The 24,563-nt window shown below is 38.0% G+C and overlaps 1 protein-coding gene across 2 annotated transcripts; it reads right to left on the bottom strand.

Annotated features, from left to right (window-relative positions):
- Positions 1 to 373: 373 nt before the first annotated feature.
- LOC132642568 (uncharacterized) lies at positions 374 to 3,366 on the bottom strand. 2 transcript variants are annotated; one of them, XR_009583239.1, is made up of 4 exons: positions 3,274 to 3,366; positions 2,271 to 2,375; positions 945 to 2,183; positions 374 to 525 (listed from the first exon to the last, which is right to left on the bottom strand). XR_009583239.1 is itself a non-coding variant. In XM_060359691.1 (3 exons), exons 1-3 carry the CDS (start codon positions 3,310 to 3,312, stop codon positions 1,779 to 1,781), a joined length of 549 nt encoding a protein of 182 aa, XP_060215674.1. In that variant the 5' UTR covers positions 3,313 to 3,366; the 3' UTR covers positions 374 to 1,778. The 2 variants fall into 2 exon arrangements, 1 of the variants encoding a protein (XP_060215674.1); XM_060359691.1 differs by having other exon boundaries at positions 374 to 2,183.
- Between the last annotated feature and the right edge of the window lie 21,197 nt (positions 3,367 to 24,563).

Here is a 24,563-nt window from a genome sequence, read left to right as displayed (position 1 = left end):
CAATGTAGTCATCGCTAAAGGTTAAGCTTTTAAGGATAAAATGTTTTGTCACTAATTACAAGAATGATGACGTTTTAATTGTAATGATACTGTTTAGAATTTGTATTTCGCTAGGTTTCCGTTAATTTGAAAATTTATAAAAAAAAAATTACAATTATTTAATAGTATATAAATACCTTAAACTTCATATATTGCATGGAGTAGTTTATTCTATAATGAGCTTTATAGAAACTAAAAAGAACAACATACTAAAAGAAGCAAGATAAATAATAAGAAAATTAAACACTGTCACATAGTAATTAAGAACTACCAAAAAGACATTGAGATGCTATCTCATGACATACTCCTAAAAGAAAAACTAATACTCCTAAAAACTAATATTAAGTAATGTTATCCAACTTGAAAGTGTAACTGTAAAACATACTAAACATCAACAAAACAAAGAAAAAAGTGGAGGTTTCTTCTCAAAATACCATTGTAGTAACACTTCTCTAGGAACTATTCTTGATTTCCACCTTCCACAACCTGTGTAAAAGAAGAAAGAGAAATATAAGATTTGAATTCATACTTTGATATCATGAGATAAACAAACTAACATACAAACTAAAACTCTTGTAAAAAGTATAAGCTAATTAGGGGTGGGCGTTCTTATTCGGTTCGATATTTTCAAAGTTCGGTTTCGGTAATTGGTAATTGAAAGTAGATACAAATGTAATATCTTTTACAAATGAAGAAGAGATAAAACGGAGCGAACAGAAAAGTACTAGTTCAGGCACAAACTAACATGAAAACAGAGTAAACAACAAAAGACAATTCAAATATATTGTAGGACTTCGATTCTATTTACAATGATTTATGGCCAGCCGCAGTTATAATTGGTTAAATAAGCAATAGAATTTTGAAACATAAAATTTTGAAAAAATATATGAAGTTATTAAATGTACCTTAATGGATAACTTGATAGGATTCAGTGATCACAGCATCAAGAAAATGAGACAAAGTTAGGTGCTAAAAGCTACAAAGTTGTTATAAAACTCATTGTTAAAGCCTCTGAAAACTTTGGTTTCTTCAAAATCATCAACCATGGTGTCCCTCAACAAGTAATCAAAGCAATGGAAGATGAAAGCTACGGTTTTTTCTCTAAACTAGCTTCAGAAAAATAACGTGCTGGACTGGAAAATCCCTATGGCTACGGCTTGAAGAACATAGGGATCAATGGAGATTATGAAGAAGTTGAACATTTGCTTCTTCATATCAACTTTTTTTCTATCTCTCAAATATCCAATACTATTTCCAATGATCCAACCCTCTTTAGGTACCTTCGACCTTTTCATGTATTATAGTAATTTTATGGTGAAAAGTTTGATATCGCGCAAGTTATGGACATATGCTTTTATACAACAACAACAACATACCCAATGTAATTCTATAAGTAGGGTCTGGGGAGAGTAAGATGTAAGTAGACCGGGTTGAGAGTTTGTTTCCATAGACTTTCGGCTTAAAATAAAATCATACAGCAAAATAGCAAGATACTACACAAATGCAGAGATAGTAATACACAGGGATATGCTTTTATAATAATGGATTTAATTTATGTCTCTGCCATGTTTGATCTAAAATAACTAAGACACCATCTACCCTTTATATATAAAAATTCAACATGCAAATCTTTTCTTTTGATTTCTTCTTCATGCCCATTGTTCTCTCTTTAAATGTCATTTGTACGGTCTATTTCTAAAAAAAAAAAAAAAACCTATAATGAGATTTATTATATAAAGTTATACTACTTCTAACCTTGATCGAGAAGAGCTCATAAAATGTTGTAGTTGTTTTGAAATATCATCTTGGCGTGCCAATAGAGTATTCAGTTGTGAATTTAATGATTGTATCTGCGACTGCTGGCCTTGTATCTGAGTTTGCTGATTTTCTACCACAACTTCAGCTGCATTTAATCGTTTTTGTAAATCATCGTGGGCATTGGCAGCTTCCTCTTTCGCCTTTCTAAGAGAGTCTTCTAACTCTGTCGTTCTCCTTTGTGTTGCTCGAGCATTATTAGGTTTCGGACCATAATCGAGACCTTTTAAATATCCCGACTTTTTACCAAGTACAACATCCACAATTTCATCAATAGTCATAATAGAATCTCCCTCGCTATATAGAGCTTTCGAATCATTCATGTCGTTCTGCAGAATAATAATGTATTATTTAAAAGTTATGATAACAACAAATAAATCCTATTGAATATGCGACTAAAATATTTTCTTTCTCACATAGTTATCTTTAGCTTCTTGAGATGACCAGCCTTTTTCACTTGAGTAATGAGTATCTTTGTAGAACTCAATTCTGTCCGGTTCTACCCCTTCATCCGTTTTACCCTACAGAATAAATAAAAAATATGAATATTAGTATTGACAACAAATAGTACCGGTTGTGTGCAAGGTTTTCTCTAGTTCTATTCATGGGTACTCTCTGGACACTATCATTCATACCAGCCAACTTGATCAAATAAGTTGCAGAAAGAAAAAGCTACTATCGTATCATTGTGTACTTAACCGAGAAGTAACAGCACATTTCATGCACTCTGCCCTATAGACGGGGAGGCAAAGAGGGCTTTCTTCAACTTTTTATTTTATACATATATATATACTGAGAACCTTCTTCAGCTCTTTTATGGAGCAACAAGAAATTTCACAAGCTTGATCAGACAAATGAAGAAACAACAAAGTTGAAAAGAGAACTGTGTTATTATGCAGTCCAATCAGCTCCAGCGAAAAGTTGTATTTTGTCAATGAAAACAAGGAGATATTTTCAACTGGAATAAGCAAATTAAAGAAGATCACCTCATGTTGATGGTAAAACTGAAAGATACAACTGATAGGCCTATCCACCAATATTACCAAGAATAACAACAGATGTCCTGAAAGAGTACATATTTGTTTCCTTTTCCTACTTATTGTGTAGATATCAAAAGTTATGGCTTTCATTTGTTGAGCTTATGTCAACAAAAATATACTTCATATTGGTTGCATAGGCAGAAAGTAAGTAAGCACGCAACTATGCAGAGTAGTGATTGGTAGATAAACTGTAACAATTTTCTAGGAGCGTGCATAGTCTTCTGTACATTGGGTACAATCATACAAAATGCTGGAGAAACAAAATCAGGCCTATCCAAACACAACAAATACAATGTACTTGTTCACAAAAGGAAGGCGCAAATAATAATTTCAGCATTTAAATACCATCAGTAAAAAAATGAAAAATTGTATAACTTACAATTTCAGCACGAGCAGCTACAAATACTTTTGACCCCATGAAATGATTATATTAAAGTTTTGATCGATTGACCTTGTTTACCTGACATCGTTTCTACGAAGACAATATAAATATAAGTAAATTAAATAGCAATGAAACAAATGAAGTGTATATTTATTTGAATATGGATCGATCACCTTATGCTCTGGACATGACCACATGTCACAAAGTGTATTCCAGTTTTCTAGGGTCAATTCCGGAACCTCAATTTTACGAGCATCTTCCACGGAGTTTGCACTTTCAAACTTTCTTTTTAATTTATAGCGCCACTGCCGACTTCTATTTTTGAGGATATCCTCACAACTATCTTTGACTTAATGCTCGTCCAAATTAATTTCAAACTTCTCCTAAAAATAAGTTTTAAAGGAACATAGATAAAAGTCAAAATCCCATTATATACTAAAATATTGGACACTAACATATCACAACGTAACAAAATCAAAAAAATATAGAAATCTTACGTGGCATCTAATCAGTGCAGCATCTTTTTCCTATACTGTGAGTTCCTTCCACTTGTTTGGAAGCGTAAGAAAATTCCGTGCAATGATGCCTAACTCATTAGAGAGTTTTGCTGATTGAACTGTGTTATATCCCGTATTTCGTACATTCGGATATTTAAAGGAAGTCGTGGTAAGTTAAGGGCAAGACTATTTTCCAAAATTATTTTAATGTACAAGTTGTTTATTAGTATGGAAATATTGAGAAAGGCTAAGGGTAGAAAGGGAAATTCACAAAGTGGTTCATGCTAATATTGTGGAAGGCTAGGGGCAAAATGGGAATTTCACAAAATATTCAAGAAGATTCTTGAAGGGGCCATGTTGGCCGTGTGGCATATAGGTATATGTCCACATTTTTATTTAACGAGGGCTAATTATATATATATGTGTGGACTAAAGCTTACATGAGAAGATAAGTTGTCTTCTTTGTTTATTTTTAAGAAAGTTCAAGAAAAAGGAAGAAGGGGACATGTGTCCACCTTGTGTTGGTAGAGCCATATATGTATATATATATATATATATATATATATATATTGATGACCAAAATAAGGGCAACTCATCATTTTGACTCTAGAACATTGGAAAAAAAAAAAGAGATATAGTAGTGTTCGGCCATGGCTCAAAAAATTGAGGCCATGGAAATTGATCAAGAAAAATTATTTCTTCTATCTTTTCTACTAAATGGAAGGCCCTTATTAACATGGAGTAGTTGTTGGAACAAGCAAAGCATTCATTTGGGCAATTCATAAGCCTAGCCGAATGAAGGAGTTAAGTGAAGAAGGTATGTATTCAATCTTCTTTCACATGTGTTAGGGGTGATTTGTGCATGTTATAGTATGTGGAAATGGATGAAATTCATGAAATATGTGTATATGGGTTGTGGCCGAGTACGGCCATGTTGGTAGAATGTGATGAATTGATTTTATTTAGTAGTTTGATTGTTGTTGTGGTAGATCCTATGATGTAAAATGAGGATTTAAAGGTTGGAAATGAAGTTGTGATTGTTTGTGGATTATGGAAGAAGTTAGTGTAACATTAGTATGGTTTCTTATATTTGTAGAAATGATATTGCTAATGTGTAGGTTGTAAATATAATTCATGAATTTGGAAGTGAGACATGTGTTGGAAGATTGTAGGTTGGGTTGTTGTGGTTGAATTTGAAAGAAGGAAATAGGTTGTTATTGTTCTCGTTGAGTTTGGAAGGTCTCGGGTGAAGTAGTATGTTGATTGGGTCGTTTTGAATGTTATGTGAATTGAATTGAATATAAATGAAATACCGTTGAATTGTATGACAAAGGTTGTTAATGTTAGAATGCGTCTTGAATCGATTGTTGATGTTGTTGGTATGATTGTTGGTATTGTTGTTGATAGTTTGGACGAGTTGAATTCTCGGATTGTTGATTGATGATTTGGCCGAGTTAGATTTTCGGGGATGGTGTATTTATAGGGGAGATGCTGCCGAAATTTCGGCAGATTATAAATGAATTCATTTGAAGGATTAAGACAAGTATATGATGACGAGTCTAATGATTGTGTCAATCTTCTTGAATGTAGACTAGCGATAGCGAGCTTGGACAATTAAGCGTAGCTAATAGGATGTGGAGCAGGTATGTTAAGGCTCGTCCCTTTCTTTCAAAGGCATGATTCCGATGTTATGATTTCATAATTGTTTCCATATCTTCGTTGTGTTCAAAAGTTAGATGTTTATGATTCCACGGCATGATTCTCTTCCCGATAACTCGTAAATGTTTTTCCAAGGTGTCCGTATTCTATCAAAACAGAGGTTTATGATTTTATAAGCTCTTATGACAATAACGATGGATATGTTTCACAATGACAATGATGATGTCAAGGATGAGAATATTTCTATGATGACTATGATAAGAATGATTTTCCAAAAATGGCTTCTAAAACGTTCGTAGAAGGTTCTGTACTTCAAACGCTCATAACTTTCTTATACTAAGTCGGATTGACCCGAAACTTGTTTCTAAGCCTTCAGGTGTCGATTTATGTACGTACCCGTCGGGTCCTAAAAATTTGTTCTATGTGCATATGTATATGAAGCGACGCCTTACGAGATTTATGATCTTACTCCATGTTCTCTCAACGCTGTTATTCGTTGCTAGTCTCATCCTATAATAATTGTTCCTTCAAGGTGAGACAAAGCCATGATGATTATCCCATAATATAATCGGAGGTTACCGACCTTACGTCACTCCGATAGAGACATAACATTCTTTGGGCTCTCCTGCATGCTGCTTACATGATATATGTATATGATATATTTTTATGTATATGGGGAAGATGGGAAAAAGGGCCAGAGCGCTATAGACGCTGGGATATGCACACGATAGATGTATCTGTATATGACATGATATCATCCCGGACGCGGGACATATGTAGTTAAATGGATCGACTGCCGACGCCTCGGCAACATGATGTGTTCTATTTTCTATATGTATGAACAAGAAATGTTTTTCAAAGAAAGCTAAGCATGCATGGCATCCGCCCTAAGAGGCACTCAGATGTACAGGTTACTCTTTTACCTCATGATATGCTCTATATTTCTAGCCTGTTATGATTTGTAATTACATCCCTTACTATGTTACTATTCATGCCTAACATACTCAGTACATTGTTTGTACTGACGTCCCTTCTTATGGACGCTGCGTTTCATGCCGCGCAGGTACACCCAGATGAGTTGAAGCTATTATAGAAAATGTTCCAGCGGAGGTGGCAAGCTCCATTTGCCCCTGGAGTGTTGCCGAGTCAGAGTATGCGTGCTATGATTTTTGATTGGCGTTAGAGACTTTGCAGACAGAGTCGTGGGTATAGAGTGTCGGTATTGTAATGGGCTCCACCAGCCGATGTGTCATCCTGAGTTATGCTATAAATTCCATATAATTACAGATTTCGTTTGATTTGAGAACAACGAAGAAGAAAGATTCTGAAAGCTTTACTATGTTTTTCATTTCTTATTGATGTAAGAGTCTGAAGAGATTATGTATGTAATAAGAGTCAGCGGGTTAGCTCGGCTCCGAGTACGGGGTCGGGTGCCCATCACACCCTAGTAAGGTTGTGGTGTGACAAACTGCCTCAACTGGCCTCCCTTTACCAACTGGGATCTCAACACCATCTTTTTCCCCAAATATGACTTCAACTTCTCGAGACCTTTACCCCTAGTTTTTCCTCGACCTTTCTTAATTCTAGTTGTATCGTCTGATTAAGAAAAGCTCAGTTCAAATAATATCTAAATTGCAAAATAGTGGTGTATACATTATAGTATTTTCTATATTACAATTCAGAACATTATGGTTAATGTTTAACATGAATGAAAGCCTTAATTGTTTAAATTTTCACTTCAAACCAGAAAAGTAACTAATAAATATGTACTGATTAATCTAAGGAATGATATTACCTGTAGTAGTAGCAGGAGTATGGTTATTTGACTCATCGACAGATTGAGTAACTGAAATAGTTTATCCAGTAAGTGTTTTTTGCTTATAGACACGTCCTCCTGGTGCCATGAGCACTTTGCTTTTATCCCTGCTAAATATCATAGTATGCGCATAAAAAGGATAGCTGCAGTTGGAATCTATAAAATCATATTTCAAATCCTTAGCAACACAATTTTAAGTGTTGGAGTGTAGTTCTCTTTGCGCCATAAGGCTTTTTTGAGTTCATTCTTTAAATTCTTTTCCTATTAACTCAATCTTCTCTGTCGCCCTAATGAGAATTTCAACTGAAACTGAACATACACAAGCCTCTAAATCAAGTCCTCCAATAGATTTATTTCTTCTAGATACATAATTCTAGAAAAAAGAGAAAACAAGATCAAATCCATGAATTAATTATTCGATACATGAGTATTACAAACAATCTGCTTAACATTGTTCAAATAAAAAGAAAGAGGAGTCATTCATACCTAGTGACCTAGTATCTTTCTCAAGCTTAGGAATCCTTCTTTTCTCTGCAATTAGCCTTTTCATTTGTCCCATATATATATATTCTTCTAAAATCCAATTTGGAACCAAAAACCTAGAAACTAAGCGCCAAAATACAATTCTTTTTGTCATTTTTACGGATGGTTCTGTTTTTTGTGGGAATTAGAAAAAGCAATTTAAAGAGTTGTGCAGGTTATCCCAAAAATTTAGGAAGTGAAGAAGTTGTAGAGAAGTGGTAGGAGTTGTATGACCGTACTTTCCTCTTGGATCAAGTTAAGATGTTTATATAAAAAGTTTAATTTAAATATAAGTAAATAAATAAGTTGCTTTGAAGTGTTTTAAGAGGTGAAGGCAAGTTAAACGGATTGAGGCATAAGAGCTCATTCCCATAAGTTATTACCCTTTTTTTCTTTTGAGAAAAGTCTCAAAAATATCCCTGACCTATTGGATTTGGCTAAAAAAATATCTTCCTTCCACTTATTGGTTCAAAAATGCCCCTCCATCTACCTATTTGGACCAAAACTGTCTTCATCGAAATCTTTTGGCTTAAAAATGCCCCTAAAACTAAAAGTTGACTAGATAGGGCTTTATAAAAAGCCACATGGCAATGTATGTTTGGTCCAGATATTAATTCAATGTGAATTAAATTACTCAACTCATATTTATTGATGCGACCCAACTAGTTCTAATTTTCTCATGTTCATTTAGTAAAAAAATTAGACAAATATTTTCACCCCCCCCCCCCCCCAAAACAACCCACCAACTTAACAAAAAAGTATGTAATAGTTATTTTTTTAGTTTTATACACCCCCTTCCCGCCGACCCAAACACCCCACCAAAAATGTCTTCTACTAACCAACCAGACATGAGAAAATAAGTAAGAAAATCACTTATTTTTCACTAACCAACCGAACATGAGAAAATAAGTAGAAAGTCACATATTTTCCAAGAAAACATTCTCCTCCATCCATACCGAACACACTGTGAGGGAGTTTCTGTTCTCGGATGTTTCTACATGGTATAAATACATGTAAAACACAATTTTGGGAAAAATTTTTATTTACAAAGATCAAGAACTTTTAAAAACCAAAAAAAAAAAAAAAGAACTTCTAAAAGGGCCTATATATCAATTTTGGAACTAGTTCTAACATTTGTTGTTCATCTATTAATACGACTTAGCGAAGAACTAGTCCTAACATTTGTTAGGAGGGCCTATATATCAATTTTGGAGGGACAATTTGCAGGATTGCACTTCGCTGGGGGGTGGTCTTTAATTTTTGCCCTCCAAATTGGTGGTCTTTAACTAGTTCCAATTTTCTCATGTTCTTTTAGTAAAAAATTTTGAAAAATATTTCACCCTCCCCCCCTCAACCCACCCCACCCCCACTAACTTAACAAAAACGTATGTAATAGTTCTTTTTTTAGTTTTATACACCCCTTCCCCCCGACCCAAACACCCCACCAAAAATGTCTTCTACTAACCAACCAGACATGAGAAAATAAGTAAGAAAATGGCTTATTTTCCTCTAACCAACCGAACATAAGAAAATAAGTAGAAAGTCACTTATTTTCCAAGAAAACATACTCCTCCATCCATACCGAACACACCCTGAGGGAGTTTCTGTCCTCGGATGTTTATGTCATTCGGTAAATGTTTGACATAATCTGATCCTTTAGGATAAGGGCATAAATGGTCTCATCTATGTTATCACTATTGTCTATACTATTAGTAAAATTAGTGCAAAAGCTAAGGTAACAAATAATATACAGTTAAAGGCTAAAGTTTACACCATTTCACTATAAATTTTATAAAGTCTCTAATTTGATTACATATTTTTTAGTGACGAAACCTTTTTGTATCCAAACTTGAACGAATTTAGACGAATTATGGTGTGTCAAGAATTCTCAATAAAATTAGCGATGAAGCTTATCATCACCATATCTCAAAATTTGTGGCTAAAAAAACCCAAAATTTGTGGCTAAAAAAATCCTATATGATGCTTTTTGGTGACGAAATCTTTGCGTATCCAAACATAAACGAATTTAAAGACAAATAATAATTTGTCACGAATTGTCAACTAAATTAACGACGAAACTTATCATCACCAATAGCCTCAAACTTCGAGACTAAAATTACATGATAATTGGCGCTAAAGTTTACACAATTTCACTAAAAATATTATTATGTCGCTAATTCGATTACATAAAATTAGTGAAGAAACCTTTTCGTATCCAAACTTAATCGAATTTAAAGACAAATAATGATTTTTCAAAAATTGTCAAAAAAATTAGCGACGAAGTTGATCGTAACCAATATACTCAAATTCGTGGCTAAAAAATAATTCATTACAAATATTATTATGTCGCTAATTTGATTACATACAATTAGTGACGAAACCTTTTCGTACCCAAACTTAATCGAATTTAAAGACAAATAATGATTTGTCACAAATTGTCAACAAGATTCACGACAAAACTAATTGACGCCAATGTCCTCAATTTTGTAGCTAAAATTACCCGATAATTGGCGCCAAAGTTTACACTATTTCACTACAAATATTATTATGTCGCTAATTTGATTACATTCTATTAGTGACGAAACCTTTTCGTATCCAAACTTAAGAGAATTTAAAGACAAATAATGATTTGTCACAAATTGTCAACAAGATTCGCGACAAAACTAATCGTCGCCAGTGTCCTCAATTTTGCAACTAAAACTACCCGATAATTGGCGCCAAAGTTTACACCATTGCACTAAAAATATTATTATGTCGCTAATTTGATTACATACTATTAGTGATGAAACCTTTTCGTATCCAAACATAAGCGAATTTAAATACAAATAATGATTTGTCACAAATTGTTAACAAGATTCACGACAAAACTAATTGTCGCCAATGTCCTCAATTTTGTAGCTAAAATTACCCGATAATTGGCGCCAAAGTTTACACTATTTCACTACAAATATTGTTATGTCGCTAATTTGATTACATACTATTAGTGACTAAACCTTTTCATGTACAAACTTAAGCGAATTTAAAGACAAATAATGATTTGTCACAAAGTGTCAACAAGATTCGCGACAAAACTAATCATCGCCAGTGTCCTCAATTTTGCAGCTAAAACTACCCGATAATTGGCGCCAAAGTTTACACCATTGCACTACAAATATTATTATGTCGCTAATTTGATTACATACTATTAGTGATGAAACCTTTTCGTATCCAAACTTAAGCGAATTTAAAGACAAATAATGATTTGTCACAAATTGTCAAAAAGCTTCGCGACAAAACTAATCGTCGCCAATGCCCTCAATTTTGTAGCTAAAACTACTCGATAATTGGCGCCATTTCATTTTTTTGGCGGGAAAGCTTCGTAGACAAAACTTTAACCACGAAATTTTTCATTCATCACCAAAAGTATGTGACTCGTGCATTTGACAACGAAATGTAATTTTTGTCACGGAAAGTGCATAATTAGTGACGAATTTTCAACCGTAGCTAAAAATTTCGTCGCTAAATCACACATTTGTTGTAGTGTGTGTTTGTGATACTTCAGGCCAGTTAAGGGAAAATACATGGTAAATTGAGTCGAAATGTTGAGTTGGAATTATCATTACGGGAAAATAGGACAATCACTTTGAATATGATATAAGTATATGTTATATGTTTCCTACGATAGCCCTCGGGTGTGTTAGATTACTTACGAATTCGATGGGACCATCAAATAAAGGGGGTTCTACCAGAAGAGTAGTACGCCTTTGAACTTTCATTTTGTATCATTCTGGTTATAGCGAATTTCCAACAGTTTACCAAAGGGTTATGAAATTCTCGAGAATTATGAAGCCTTTAATGAGTCGACGAGGGCACCTACGACAGGATATCTCGGATTGAATTTATCTAAATTCTACAGATGTTAATCAATACCATTATCATGGTCATATGGAAGAAAGGAAGCGGGAGAGATTTGCAAACCATGTGAGACTTAATACCATTATTGAGCAAGAACAAGGATCGACGAGTTCGAGTATCCAGGAGGATCACATTAGGAAAGTGACTCACTTATATCTCTTGAAATGATATTCCTCAGAAATCAAGGGAGTATTGCAACCGAGAGTCATTACTAAGAAGGAAACTCGTTTTCAACTATTCAAATGGAATATTATAGATAGTGCATGTCAGAGGATTAAAATTGTTACATCCGACGTTTTTGCTTATTCGAAAATTCAAGATAAATTGACTTGTAATGAATAAGGCCACAATTGGACATTTCTTGGTGTGAATGTGTTGGTTATAAATACGTTGGTGTGGAATTACGGAAGGAGGCCAAGGGCAAAATTTGAATTTTGGAAACTTGCTTCATGAATTACAAAATAAAGCCAATTGGACTCAAAAAAAAATAATAAGAAAGTGAGGCCCAAATTTAAGGGCCCAACCGCCCACACCATTGATCCAAGCCCATGGATTAATTAAATTCCATGTGACCTTATATAATTATCCTAATCTATAGAACATTCAAGAATAAACAAGAAAAACCAAGAACAAGAAAAGAAAGAAGCCAATTCGGCTAGAGAGAAAAAGAAAGAAAGAAAAAAGAAAAAAATCCTTGGAGCTTCAATCTTGATTCAAGAATTCTAATTTTGTTGCAATCTTGCCAAGTGCAAGATTCTCTACAACTTGGTATAATTATCTTGCCAAGAGGACAACTTTAGTGGCAAGTGAAGAACTTGAAGGAAAGGTAAGAATTTTGTGCTTTTGTTATGTTGTGAGAGGTGTATGTATGATGTAGTGAGTGGAAATGAATGAAAAGCATGAAAATTTTGTGTGTTGGAATTGGATGTGTGTTGGCCGAATATATGCATATTTATTGCATAATTATGGTGACTTGAATTCATGTTGAAATCTAGTTGTGATTATGGTAGGACTTGTATTAGAAATGAAAGTTGAATGAATTAGGGAAAGTTGGAAAAAAATAGTATGTGGCCGTGAGATGCAAGGAGTGAAATGGAAGTGAATTAAATTTTGTTAGTATGTTAATTGTGTTAATTGAGAAATGAATGAAGGAGTAATGGTTTTTGTTGTTATGGAAGAATGGTTATTAAGTTGTTGAAGGAAATTATTTAACTTTGTTATGGTTTATGTAAAAATGGAAATGAAAGTATCAAGAGGTAAATTATGATTATTGTTGATGAATTTGGAAGATGGAAATGTATAATTAACTTGTATGTTGAAAGTTAGGAAAAATTGGACAAGTAGTGGCTTAATGGAAAGTTGGTATGTTTTGCATATCTTGTGTATATTGTGTGGAAATGGTATGATATGCCTCCGACGTATGTTGTAATGATTTTGATGGATGATGAATATGAGAATAATAAGTTTAGGATGGAAATGTAAGGTTGAAACGCAAAATGTTTCGTTATGTCAAAAGGATGGCTAGTGATGCCATATCGTATGTTTAATGCATATTGTTGTTATTGATGCTATTTCTGGGTTGTTGTGATGATGAATTGGGCCGAGCTAAGTCTCGGGGATGTCTTATATACAGAGGAAATGCTGCCAAAATTTCGGTAGGCAAGTCTGTGTTAAGTTGAATTATTGAAAAGTTTGAAACTAACAAATGGTAAACTTGACCATTTCTAGATTTTGGACGAAATTGAAGTCGACGCCAAGCGAGCGTAAGGCGCTATCGAGGTATGTGAAGCATTTCCCTTTGTTCCTAGGCATGTTCTGAATGTGATAGGCTCGGCCGCGAGCCTTAAGTACGACTCCGTTCCCCGGAATGCGAGACGGAAAACCGCTCCAATTCCTTCAATTCAGTTGAAGCTATTTTCTTACAAATTGCCTTTAAGGTGAGTTTTTGTACAAAACTTCCCTAAACGGAGTCGGAACACTTCCAAATGATTATGGATGACCTCATAAGGTCTATTAGCGATAATTTACATATGTTGCCTCGAGTTGGTCCGAGGCGGGCCCGCAAGGCCCGATATCTTCTGTAATACTTTAAATACTTTCGTTTTGTCCGATTTTCTCAGAAACCATCTGAACTATTGTTTTGATTATGATACAACTATTTTTATGAAATTCTTACAAAATGATTTCTGAACATCTGAGAATCTGATTCTGATAATAATCTGTCGTGCCTTCCCAAGTAGGATATAGGCGTGTACTATGCATACTATCCGGATACTCTGATTTTGACTCGCCGTTTGGCACCCTTCAGTTTGATTGAGTCTGTATGTTGAGTCTGTATGTAAGTAGTTTCTCATTTATCGGTTCGTGTCTGTCTCAATGCATTCCTTCACTGCGTCCCGAGCCAGGTTCTGTTATCGTGCATATTTCTCTGCATTGTTCACCGCGTCCCTCGGCGTGCGGGCCGGGATCTGTATGTCTGTATGATATTATGATCTGTGTATGGGGATGGCGGCCAGGATGGCATATGATCTGATCTGATTCTGTCTGTCCACCGCGTCCCGTACTAAGAGGGCCGGGTTCTGTTACCGCGCCCCCAGACAGGGCCGGGATCTGTATGAATGTATGCGTGTGCCATCTGTATTTATTTAAGCACATGCCTCTGTATGACTCTGTACTACTCTGCATGCATAATTCTGTCCGACATACTTCTATCTGTCCGACTGAATTACGACTATGTCTGTATATCCGTATGGATTCTGATTCTGTATGTCCGTAGGGATTCTGATTCTGTATGTCCGTATGGATTTTTATTCGGTACGCCCGTATGGACTCCAATTCTGTACGTCTGTATAGATACTGATTCTGCTCGTCTGTCCGTATTATGATTCCGTCTGTCTGTCCAAACCATGATTCTGTTTATCTTTATGAACCACGGCTCTGTATGTCTGTCTGGATCATGACTCTGTCCGTCCGTCTGATTTATGGGTCTGTCCGTTATATTTCTGTGACTCCGGTTCGGACTATGTTTATATCTGCTATGTTTCTGCTTTACATACTCGGTACATTTTTCGTACTGACTCCCGCTCTTCGGGGGCTGCGCTACACGCCCGCAGGTACAGACGCACCAGGTGATACGCCACCAGCGTAGGTTTCTGACTCTGCTGTTTGAAGAGCTCCTTCGATCCAGAGCATATACTTTTGGTATATATCTTCTGTTCTTCCGTATGTTCTGTATGTATGGAAATTCTGGGTACGGCGGGGCCCTGTCCCGTCATATGATTCTGTATGTCTGTAGAGGCCTGTTGATAGATGTGTGGGTTACGGGTTTCGTCGGTATGTTAGCCTTATCGGCTTATATGTAAATGTTTGTATGTTCAGGTATGTATGTATATATATGTATGTTTGCGCGCGTGCCGTATTTGTATCGACCTACTTCTGTAACTTCTGTTAAAAAAAATAAAAAAAATCCGTATGATTCGAAAGTCGGTCGGGTAGGTATGTACGGGTACCCAGTTAGGGTACCAGTCGCGGCACACGGGGTTGGGTCGTGACAAAAGTGGTATCAGAGCGGTTAGTCCTCGGTATGTCTACAGGCCGTGTCTAGTAGAGTCTTGTTTATCGATGTGTTGTGCACCACATCTATAAACAGGAAGCTACAGGGCATTTAGGATGTTACCCTTCTTTGGATTCTTAGATCGTGCGATAGAACTGTATTAGTAGGATGATCCTCTCCTAACGATCTGCTATGTTTCAGTGATGCCTCCGAAGAAGGCAACAGCTGTCCAGAAGGGCAAGGCGAGGATAGAAGCAGGAGAGACCAGCCGAGCCCCGAGGGTTACCAGGGCCAGTGTGCAGCCTGCACTTGAGGATGTGCCCCCGTCGTCTGGATCTGTTACACCCCCCTTGCCGGAGGATATCGGAGCAGCAGAAGCTGCTAATCGGGAGACGGCTCCACCGTAAGCTCCTGAGGTTCCAGTGCCCGAGCCTCCAGCTCCACAGGCAGGGGCGGAGGGTAGGGCCATGCGAGATCCGGTTCATTTATTGACCACATTGATGGCGGAGCAGGTTCGCAGGAATGGATTTGGGGGTGGTCGTGTGGACAGGTATGAGAGCTCCAGGGCTCGTGAGTTTTTTACATGTGATCCTCCAGAATTCTCCGGGACAAAACCTGAGGAGGACCCCCAGGAGTTCATTAGAAAGATGGAGAGTACAATACTATTGATTAAGGCTTCGCCGATTGAGTCTGTGGAGTTGCCTTCGTATCGATTATATGAGGTGGCGGCAAATTGGTATGAGTCTTGGCAGCTCTCCAGGGGTGACGATGCTCCCCCAGCGGTATGGGCCGAGTTTACTAAGGCCTTTCTTGATCATTTTCTACCACCAGAGCTACGGAGAGCTAGGGTTGATCGGTTCTTGAACCTGAGACAGAATGGTAGAAGTGTTCGCGAGTACAACCTAGAGTTCGACTCACTGGCTAGGTATGCGCCCGCCATAGTAGCCGAGATGGCCGATAGGGTGCACAGGTATGTGATGGGGCTAGACCCTTATCTGATTAACGGTTGCTTGGCCATGGCTTCTCAGCCAGGGATGCATGTAGCCCGAGTACCGGCATACGCCCAGGGCATGGAGGACCGACGTAGGGAGCGTCGGCCTGATAGGGGTTACGACAGGGGCCGGCCTAAGAGAGCCAGATCGGCTGGATATTCAGAGGGATTTCAGGGTGAGGCTTCCCAGCGGCAGGGTAACAGGTATTCGTCCCAGCCAGCCTACAGTACACCCCTACAGTTCACGGGACAGAGCTCCAGAGTCCCAGGCCCACAGGTGAGCAGAGGTCCCGGTCAGTCGAGGCCACCCATACCCCCATGTTCTTACTGTGGGAGACCCCACCCGGGGGAGTGTTATCGCGCTACGGGCGCTTGTTATTTTTGTGGGAGCCCAGACCATCGAGTCAGAGAGTGCCCGCTTAAGGGCAGTTCAGGTTCAGCCCGACCTGCTGGGTCCGTTGCAGGCTCATCTTCTCCTTCGGCGGCCATGCGCCCCACGGGGCGAGGAGCACCGACACCAGCACCAGCACCAGCGGGTCGTGGCAGAGGACGTGGTGCAGCTTCTAGTAACAGCGGTCCTTCGAACCGCGTGTTTGCTTTAACCGGCCGGCAGGACCCGAGAGCGTCTGCGAGCGCACGCCCAGGTACGCCAGCGATTCTTTTTGAGAGATGTATGTATGGATAAGTCTGTATTTTGTTGCATTACGTGATCTTATACTTCTGGGTATTAGAAATAGTAAGGTAAATGTTAACTTGGTAGGTACCAAGATTCAGAAAGGCAATATGGTAATTGTAAGACTTAGCCGGGGGTGGGACCCGCTACAAAAATTTTCCGAAAATTTGCTAAGACCCCGATTTGCTCTAACATTACGCGACAAAGGTCGTGCGGGGCGATCGACGAAATTATATCAGCCCTAACGCGTCGAAATGCATGAAAGTTTTGGAGTTAAGCGTGCTCAAGCCAGAGCAATTCTGCGATGGGTGACCCCCTGGGAAGTAATGCAAAGTTTTGCACAAGTGTAGGTATGATGGATATAAATGAAAAGTTTGGGGTAATCTAAAGGAAAAGAGAATGTGTGGAGTAATTAGTGCCTTTACAAAAGCCACACAGACCGACGCGGAATTAAATGGGCAAAAAGAAAAGGGTACAACCCCGCTCGGGAAATTGAGCGAATTCGAATAACAGTCAGAGACGTTCGCCAATAAGATAGTAGTAAATATATGTGTATGTGTGTATGTGTATGTGTATGTGCGTATGTATGATTTTCGTCTGGTACCCATATGGATTGAAAGCCGAGTCCCGGCAACTAACATCGTGATCGGCGAAAGGTTTTACTAAACCGAATACATGAAACGAAGCGGGGGTGAGGGCACAGATGCTGTCAAGGACTAGAAAAACCCCTATCCCATTATAACTCAGTCTGGTATGACGATGTCTGAAAAGGAAAATGAGTATGGATGGTAGGAAAGACGAAAGATAAGAAATGCGAATAAGCGGAATCTTTGAAAGAGTCGATAAGCGACACGCGAGACGATTTGTATGATAACTTGGCTAACCAGGTTACCAATAAGGGAATTTTCCATAAATCACTGGAGCTTTACTAAGAGTGATCTGATTCGGCTTCAGATTCTATCTGTTAAACTTCTGCACTTCCGATTCTGCTATGGCTCTGTCTATTACGCCTCTATGCTTCTGAACTCGATTATGTTCCCACCTGATAAATCTTTGTACATCCGATTCTGAATATGTTTCTGGTCGACATACTTCTGTATGATTGATTCTGAATACGTTTTTGTCTGACATATCTCTGTACGATTAACTCCGATCTCAAATCTGTCTGACATACCTCCGTACCCCTGACTTTGACTACGAATCCGTCCGCCATGGTTTAGTACGTCTACCTCCGATTACGAATCCGTCCGATATGCTTCTACGCGTTCGGTTCTAGTTCTGAATCTGTTGGTATGAAGTGTCTAGTATGAAGTGGGATTACGAAAACGTGGTAGGGATCTCAGGAGTGTAACAAGAAATGATATGGACTATAATGTCTGGAAAGCGTTTGTCTGTTACAAGAATATAGCTTATGGTTTGATGATTATGTGGGGTATGAGAAAATATATTATGAAGGCATTTGAATCAGTAATGTGAAAAATTACCCCATGATGTTGGTAAAGAAGCCATGCCGTAAAGTCAGTAAAGGACGACTATAAAGAGAACCCTCCCGAAGTAGTATGACGCCCCATAAGGTCAATTTAACATTCGAGGACGAATGTTTTTAAAGGGGGGGAGGATGTTACATCCGACGTTTTTGCTTATTCGAAAATTCAAGATAAATTGACTTGTAATGAATAAGGCCACAATTGGACATTTCTTGGTGTGAATGTGTCGGTTATAAATACGTTGGTGTGGAATTACGGAAGGAGGCCAAGGGCAAAATTGGAATTTTGGAAACTTGCTTCATGAATTACAAAATAAAGCCAATTGGACTCAAAAAAAAAAAAAAAGAAAGTGAGGCCCAAATTTAAGGGCCCAACCGGCCACACCATTGATCCAAGCCGATGGATTAATTAAATTCCATGTGACCTTATATAATTATCCTAATCTATAGAACATTCAAGAATAAACAAGAAAAACCAAGAACAAGAAAAGAAAGAAGCCAATTCGGCTAGAGAGAAAAAGAAAGAAAGAAAAAAGAAAAAAATCCTTGGAGCTTCAATCTTGATTCAAGAATTCTAATTTTGTTGCAATATTGCCAAGTGCAAGATTCTCTACAACTTGGTATAATTATCTTGCCAAGAGGACAACTTTAGTGGCAAGTGAAGAACTTGAAGGAAATGTAAGAATTTTGTGCTTTTGTTATGTTGTGAGAGGTGTATGTATGATGTAGTGAGTGGAAATGAATGAAAAGAATGAAAATTTTGTGTGTTGGAATTGGATGTGTGTTGGCCGAATATATGCATATTTATTGCATAATTATGGTGACTTGAATTCATGTTGAAATCTAGTTGTGATAATGGTAGGACTTGTATTAGAAATGAAAGTTGAATGAACTAGGGAAAGTTGGAAAAAAATAGTATGTGGCCGTGAGATGCAAGGAGTGAAATGGAAGTGAATTAAATTTTGTTAGTATGTTAATTGTGTTAATTGAGAAATGAATGAAGGAGTAATGGTTTTTGTTGTTATGGAAGAATGGTTATTAAGTTGTTGAAGGAAATTATTTAACTTTGTTATGGTTTATGTAAAAATGGAAATGAAAGTATCAAGAGGTAAATTATGATTATTGTTGATGAATTTGGAAGATGGAAATGTATAATTAACTTGTATGTTGAAAGTTAGGAAAAATTGGACAAGTAGTGGCTTAATGGAAAGTTGGTATGTTTTGCATATCTTGTGTATATTGTGTGGAAATGGTATGATATGCCTCCGACATATGTTGTAATGATTTTGATGGATGATGAATATGAGAATAATAAGTTTAGGTTGGAAATGTAAGGTTGAAACGCAAAATGTTTCGTTATGTCAAAAGGATGGCTAGTGATGCCATATCGTATGTTTAATGCATATTGTTGTTATTGATGCTATTTCTGGGTTGTTGTGACGATGAATTGGGCCGAGCTAAGTCTCGGGGATGTCTTACATACAGAGGAAATGCTGCCGAAATTTCGGTAGGCAAGTCTGTGTTAAGTTGAATTATTGAAAAGTGTGAAACTAACAAATGGTAAACTTGACCATTTCTAGATTTTGGACGAAATTGAAGTCGACGCCAAGCGAGCGTAAGGCGCTATCGAGGTATGTGAAGCATTTCCCTTTGTTCCTAGGCATGTTCTGGATGTGATAGGCTCGGCCGCGAGCCTTAAGTACGACTCCGTTCCCCGGAATTCGAGACGGAAAACCGCTCCAATTCATTTAATTCAATTGAAGCTATTTTCTTACAAATTGCCTTTAAGGTGAGTTTTTGTACAAAACTTCCCTAAACGGAGTCGGAACACTTCCAAATGATTATGGATGACCTCATAAGGTCTATTAGCGATAATTTACATATGTTGCCTCGAGTTGGTCCGAGGCGGGCCCGCAAGGCCCGATATCTTCTGTAATACTTTAAATACTTCCGTTTTGTCCGATTTTCTCAGAAACCATCTGAACTATTGTTTTGATTATGATACAACTATTTTTATGAAATTCTTACAAAATGATTTTCTGAACATCTGAGAATCTGATTCTAATAATAATCTGTCGTGCCTTCCCAAGTAGGATATAGGCGCGTACTATGCATACTATCCGGATACTCTGATTTTGACTCGCCGTTTGGCACCCTTCAGTTTGATTGAGTCTTTATGTTGAGTCTGTATGTAAGTAGTTTCTCATTTATCGGTTCGTGTCTGTCTCAATGCATTCCTTCATTGCGTCCCGGGCCAGGTTCTGTTATCGTGCATATTTCTCTGCATTGTTCACCGCGTCCCTCGGCGTGCGGGCCGGGATCTGTATGTCTGTATGATATTATGATCTGTGTATGAGGATGGCGGCCAGGATGGCATATGATCTGATCTGATTCTGTCTGTCCACCGCGTCCCGTACTAAGAGGGTCGGGTTCTGTTACCGCGCCCCCAGACAGGGCCGGGATCTGTATGAATGTATGCGTGTGCCATCTGTATTTATTTAAGCACATGCCTCTGTATGATTCTGTATGACTCTGTACTACTCTGCATGCATAATTCTGTCCGACATACTTCTGTCTATCCGACTGAATTACGACTATGTCTGTATGTTCGTATGGATTCTGATTCTGTATGTCCGTAGGGATTCTGATTCTGTATGTCCGTATGGATTTTTATTCGGTACGCCTGTATGGACTCCGATTCTGTACGTCTGTATGGATACTGATTCTGCTCGTCTGTCCATATTATGATTCCGTCTGTCTATCCGAACCATGATTCTGTTTATCTGTATGAACCACGACTCTGTATGTCTGTCTGGATCATGACTCTGTCCGTCCGTCTGATTTATGGGTCTGTCCGTTATATTTCTGTGACTCCGGTTCGGACTATGTTTATATCTGCTATGTTTCTGCTTTACATACTCGGTACATTTTTCGTACTGACCCCCGCTCTTCGGGGGCTGCGCTACATGCCCGCAGGTACAGACGCACCAGGTGATACGCCGCCAGCGTAGGTTTCTGACTCTGCTGTTTGAAGAGCTCCTTCGATCCGGAGCATATACTTTTGGTATATATCTTCTGTTCTTCCGTATGTTCTGTATGTATGGAAATTTTGGGTACGGCGGGGCTCTGTCCCGTCATATGATTCTGTATGTCTGTAGAGGCCTGTAGATAGATGTGTGGGTTACGGGTTTCGTCGGTATGTTAGCCTTATCGGCTTATATGTAAATGTCTGTATGTTCAGGTATGTATGTATATATATGTATGTTTGCGCGCGTGCCGTATTTGTATTGACCTACTTCTGTAACTTCTGTTAAAAAAAATCCGTATGATTCGAAAGTCGGTCGGGTAGGTATGTACGGGTACCCAGTTAGGGTACCAGTCGCGGCCCACGGGGTTGGGTCGTGACAAAAATGATGACTCCAAGAAGGAGGTACGCTGCGGACTATGCGACCTAAATAAAGAGTGGAAGAAGACCCCTAAGAATTAGAAGAGAGAACAAGAGGAACCAATATGCGATGACAAATCTACCGAAGGGAAAGACAACTCCTATTCTACAGTATTACTGGAAGAATGACTCCAAAACACGAAAAACTCGAGCTACGCTTCAAACATAAATGGATATAGTAAGTTGCAGTCAATTACGGAGGTAGATAAATTATGACCACTTTCTTTGGAAATTCAAGAATAACTGATGTCAGGTGGAGAATGGTATTAAATTAAGCAAGGAGAGGCATAGTATGATAGGAGAGTTCTAGTAAGAATTTATTCGTTATAAGATCACCAAAACCAGTATACATATACAAGACTAGCTTAACAATCGAGGACGAATGTTCCTAAGGGGGGAAGGACGTTATATCCCGTGTTTTCATGCATTGGAAAGCGTACGAGTTAAATAACATTAGTAACGGAAGCGAGGTTATCCCTCAATCTTATAGGTAGATAGGGTGATTGTACAGATGTATTGTAAAGATTAGACCTTACACCAATCGAAGAAAATAAGCTTCGTCGAGGTTCAACATTTGTTTGAATGAAATACGGTCCAAGCTATAATATCTCGTATTTTTGGACTAGGAAATTGAAACGTCCAACATGAGCAAATTTACCTGCGCCAGAGGATTTGGTCATATTCAAACATGCAAATCAAGAGCTCGGTGTATAAAAGACGAAGTTCCGAAATAATTTAAGACTCGAAAGTGGAATGACAGCGATTGGAAATAATATTTTGTGTGTACCGAAAGGGGTATGGACTAGTGCTATGTAACATGACCATGACAATGAGTATATGAAGTGTATTAAAAATGATCACTATTTAAGTGGATTGATAAAGAAATTAATTATATGAGTAATTGGTTAAATGTTGGAATAACGTGGAAGAATAAGGAATTAATTTTGGTATTAATTATGACTAAAGTGTACAAGTACTCGTGGTGGGCTGCCACTTGGCCTTAGTTGAACAAAGAGGTGGCACTATGTGGTGTAATGGAATTTAATGAGTCATATGCACCTATTAGTGCATAATGACACGTGAAAGAGAGGATATAGCAAAAGAAGACTTTGGCACTTATTCTTACCATTACATTTCATATTAATTCTTATTAAGAATTGGTACCAAACAATCACAATAACGTGATTTACATTTCATACATGACAACGTGAGCTCCAACATTGTGAAAGCGTGGTATAAATTTCCTCAATAATAATACACGGATTTTGGCGCTCCACTTCAATCTCGTTATTCCATTTTGTCGTGTTGTTGAATCCGGGTTTTCTTCAAAGTAAAGTAAGGTGTAAGAAGAGTACTTCTTTGCATATAAGGTAAGAAATCCTCTCTCCAAGATCTATTTGATTTATCCAAGTCGTATCTACATTGCTAGATGAAAAAAATTATGTTGGAAATCGGATAAATATTATTTCCACGTAAATGATGGAGAGTTGCAGCAAGTGGGTGGTCCTCATACATATGAGGTGATGTGGCAACATGTATTGATGAGAATTTTGTGTGTGCGTCAAAGGGAACCACGTGTAGAACACAAGATATACATCAACTTGAATCATTATCTTATATGACTAAGAAGTCATTTGAAGCATATGTTTGTATAACATTATTTTGTGTCACGACCCAGCTGGGGGCCGCGACGGGTGCCCGGGGCTAACCACCGAGCACCGCTCGCTCTACTACTCACCTTACTCGATTAAAGCCCTTTTTATTTCTTTTAACTCAAGCACGAAAAAGTCATAGTTTATAGGGAAACATAAATACGTATATATATATATATATCTTTAGTATATCAAAATAATAAGTACACATATACATGAAAAATGTGAGACCATACTACCCACACTGCACATCTACGAGCCTCTACTGACATATTGTACATATAGATGGAACAAGACTCCGTTGTGCCTAAGATGTATATACACCAAAGGAATAATCATAAGCATCTCCGAACAATGGAGTGCTTTCAGTCCGCTGTCAGCTCCTAAGAATCTGGATCAAGCTCGTCTCCCTGTCTACCTGTGGGCATGAACACAGCGTCCAATGAAAATGGACGTCAGTGTGAGAGGCATAAATAATGAAGAAAGACATTAATAGTATAATGAGAACATCAATGTGAAACATCTGGACCCGACTGACATTCATAAATGAAATAATGCATGTTGTCTTACTCATACTTACCATCATAACATGTATGCATCATATGCAAGCTGCCCGTCCATATCGGAACGGTGTGATAATCAATAACATTAGCCCGCGTCCGGGGTACCATCTGATGCCACCCACTAGTGGTGTCTGCCCATGCCAGAAGGTCATGGTGTATCCGTATAGCTGCCCGCCTCAGCGGTGACTGCCCGGCCAACTAGGTCCGGTGTGAAATGCTCATGCCATGCTTATCATAAGATAATCATAATAATGTGCTCATTATAAAATACTTATCTCATCATAGTACCTGCATAAGACTCGAGATTAACTTTACTCTATCGGGGTGACGTAAGGTCATGATACCCCGATTACATTATGGAGCAATCATGGATATTCTGCCTCACCTTGAAAGAACTAGCACATAAGGTGAGTGTAGGCAATGAATAACATCATCATCATTCTAGCATCATCATATCGTGTGTCTTATCTCATATAAACATTTATAGAAGTAGGCTTTTAACTTTTCGAATATAGGAACTCATGAAGAAGATAGGG

This window comes from Lycium barbarum, chromosome 5 (assembly GCF_019175385.1).
Source record: "Lycium barbarum isolate Lr01 chromosome 5, ASM1917538v2, whole genome shotgun sequence".
Classification (NCBI taxonomy): Eukaryota; Viridiplantae; Streptophyta; class Magnoliopsida; order Solanales; family Solanaceae; genus Lycium; species Lycium barbarum.
This window is presented reverse-complemented; position numbering and strand designations above follow the sequence as displayed.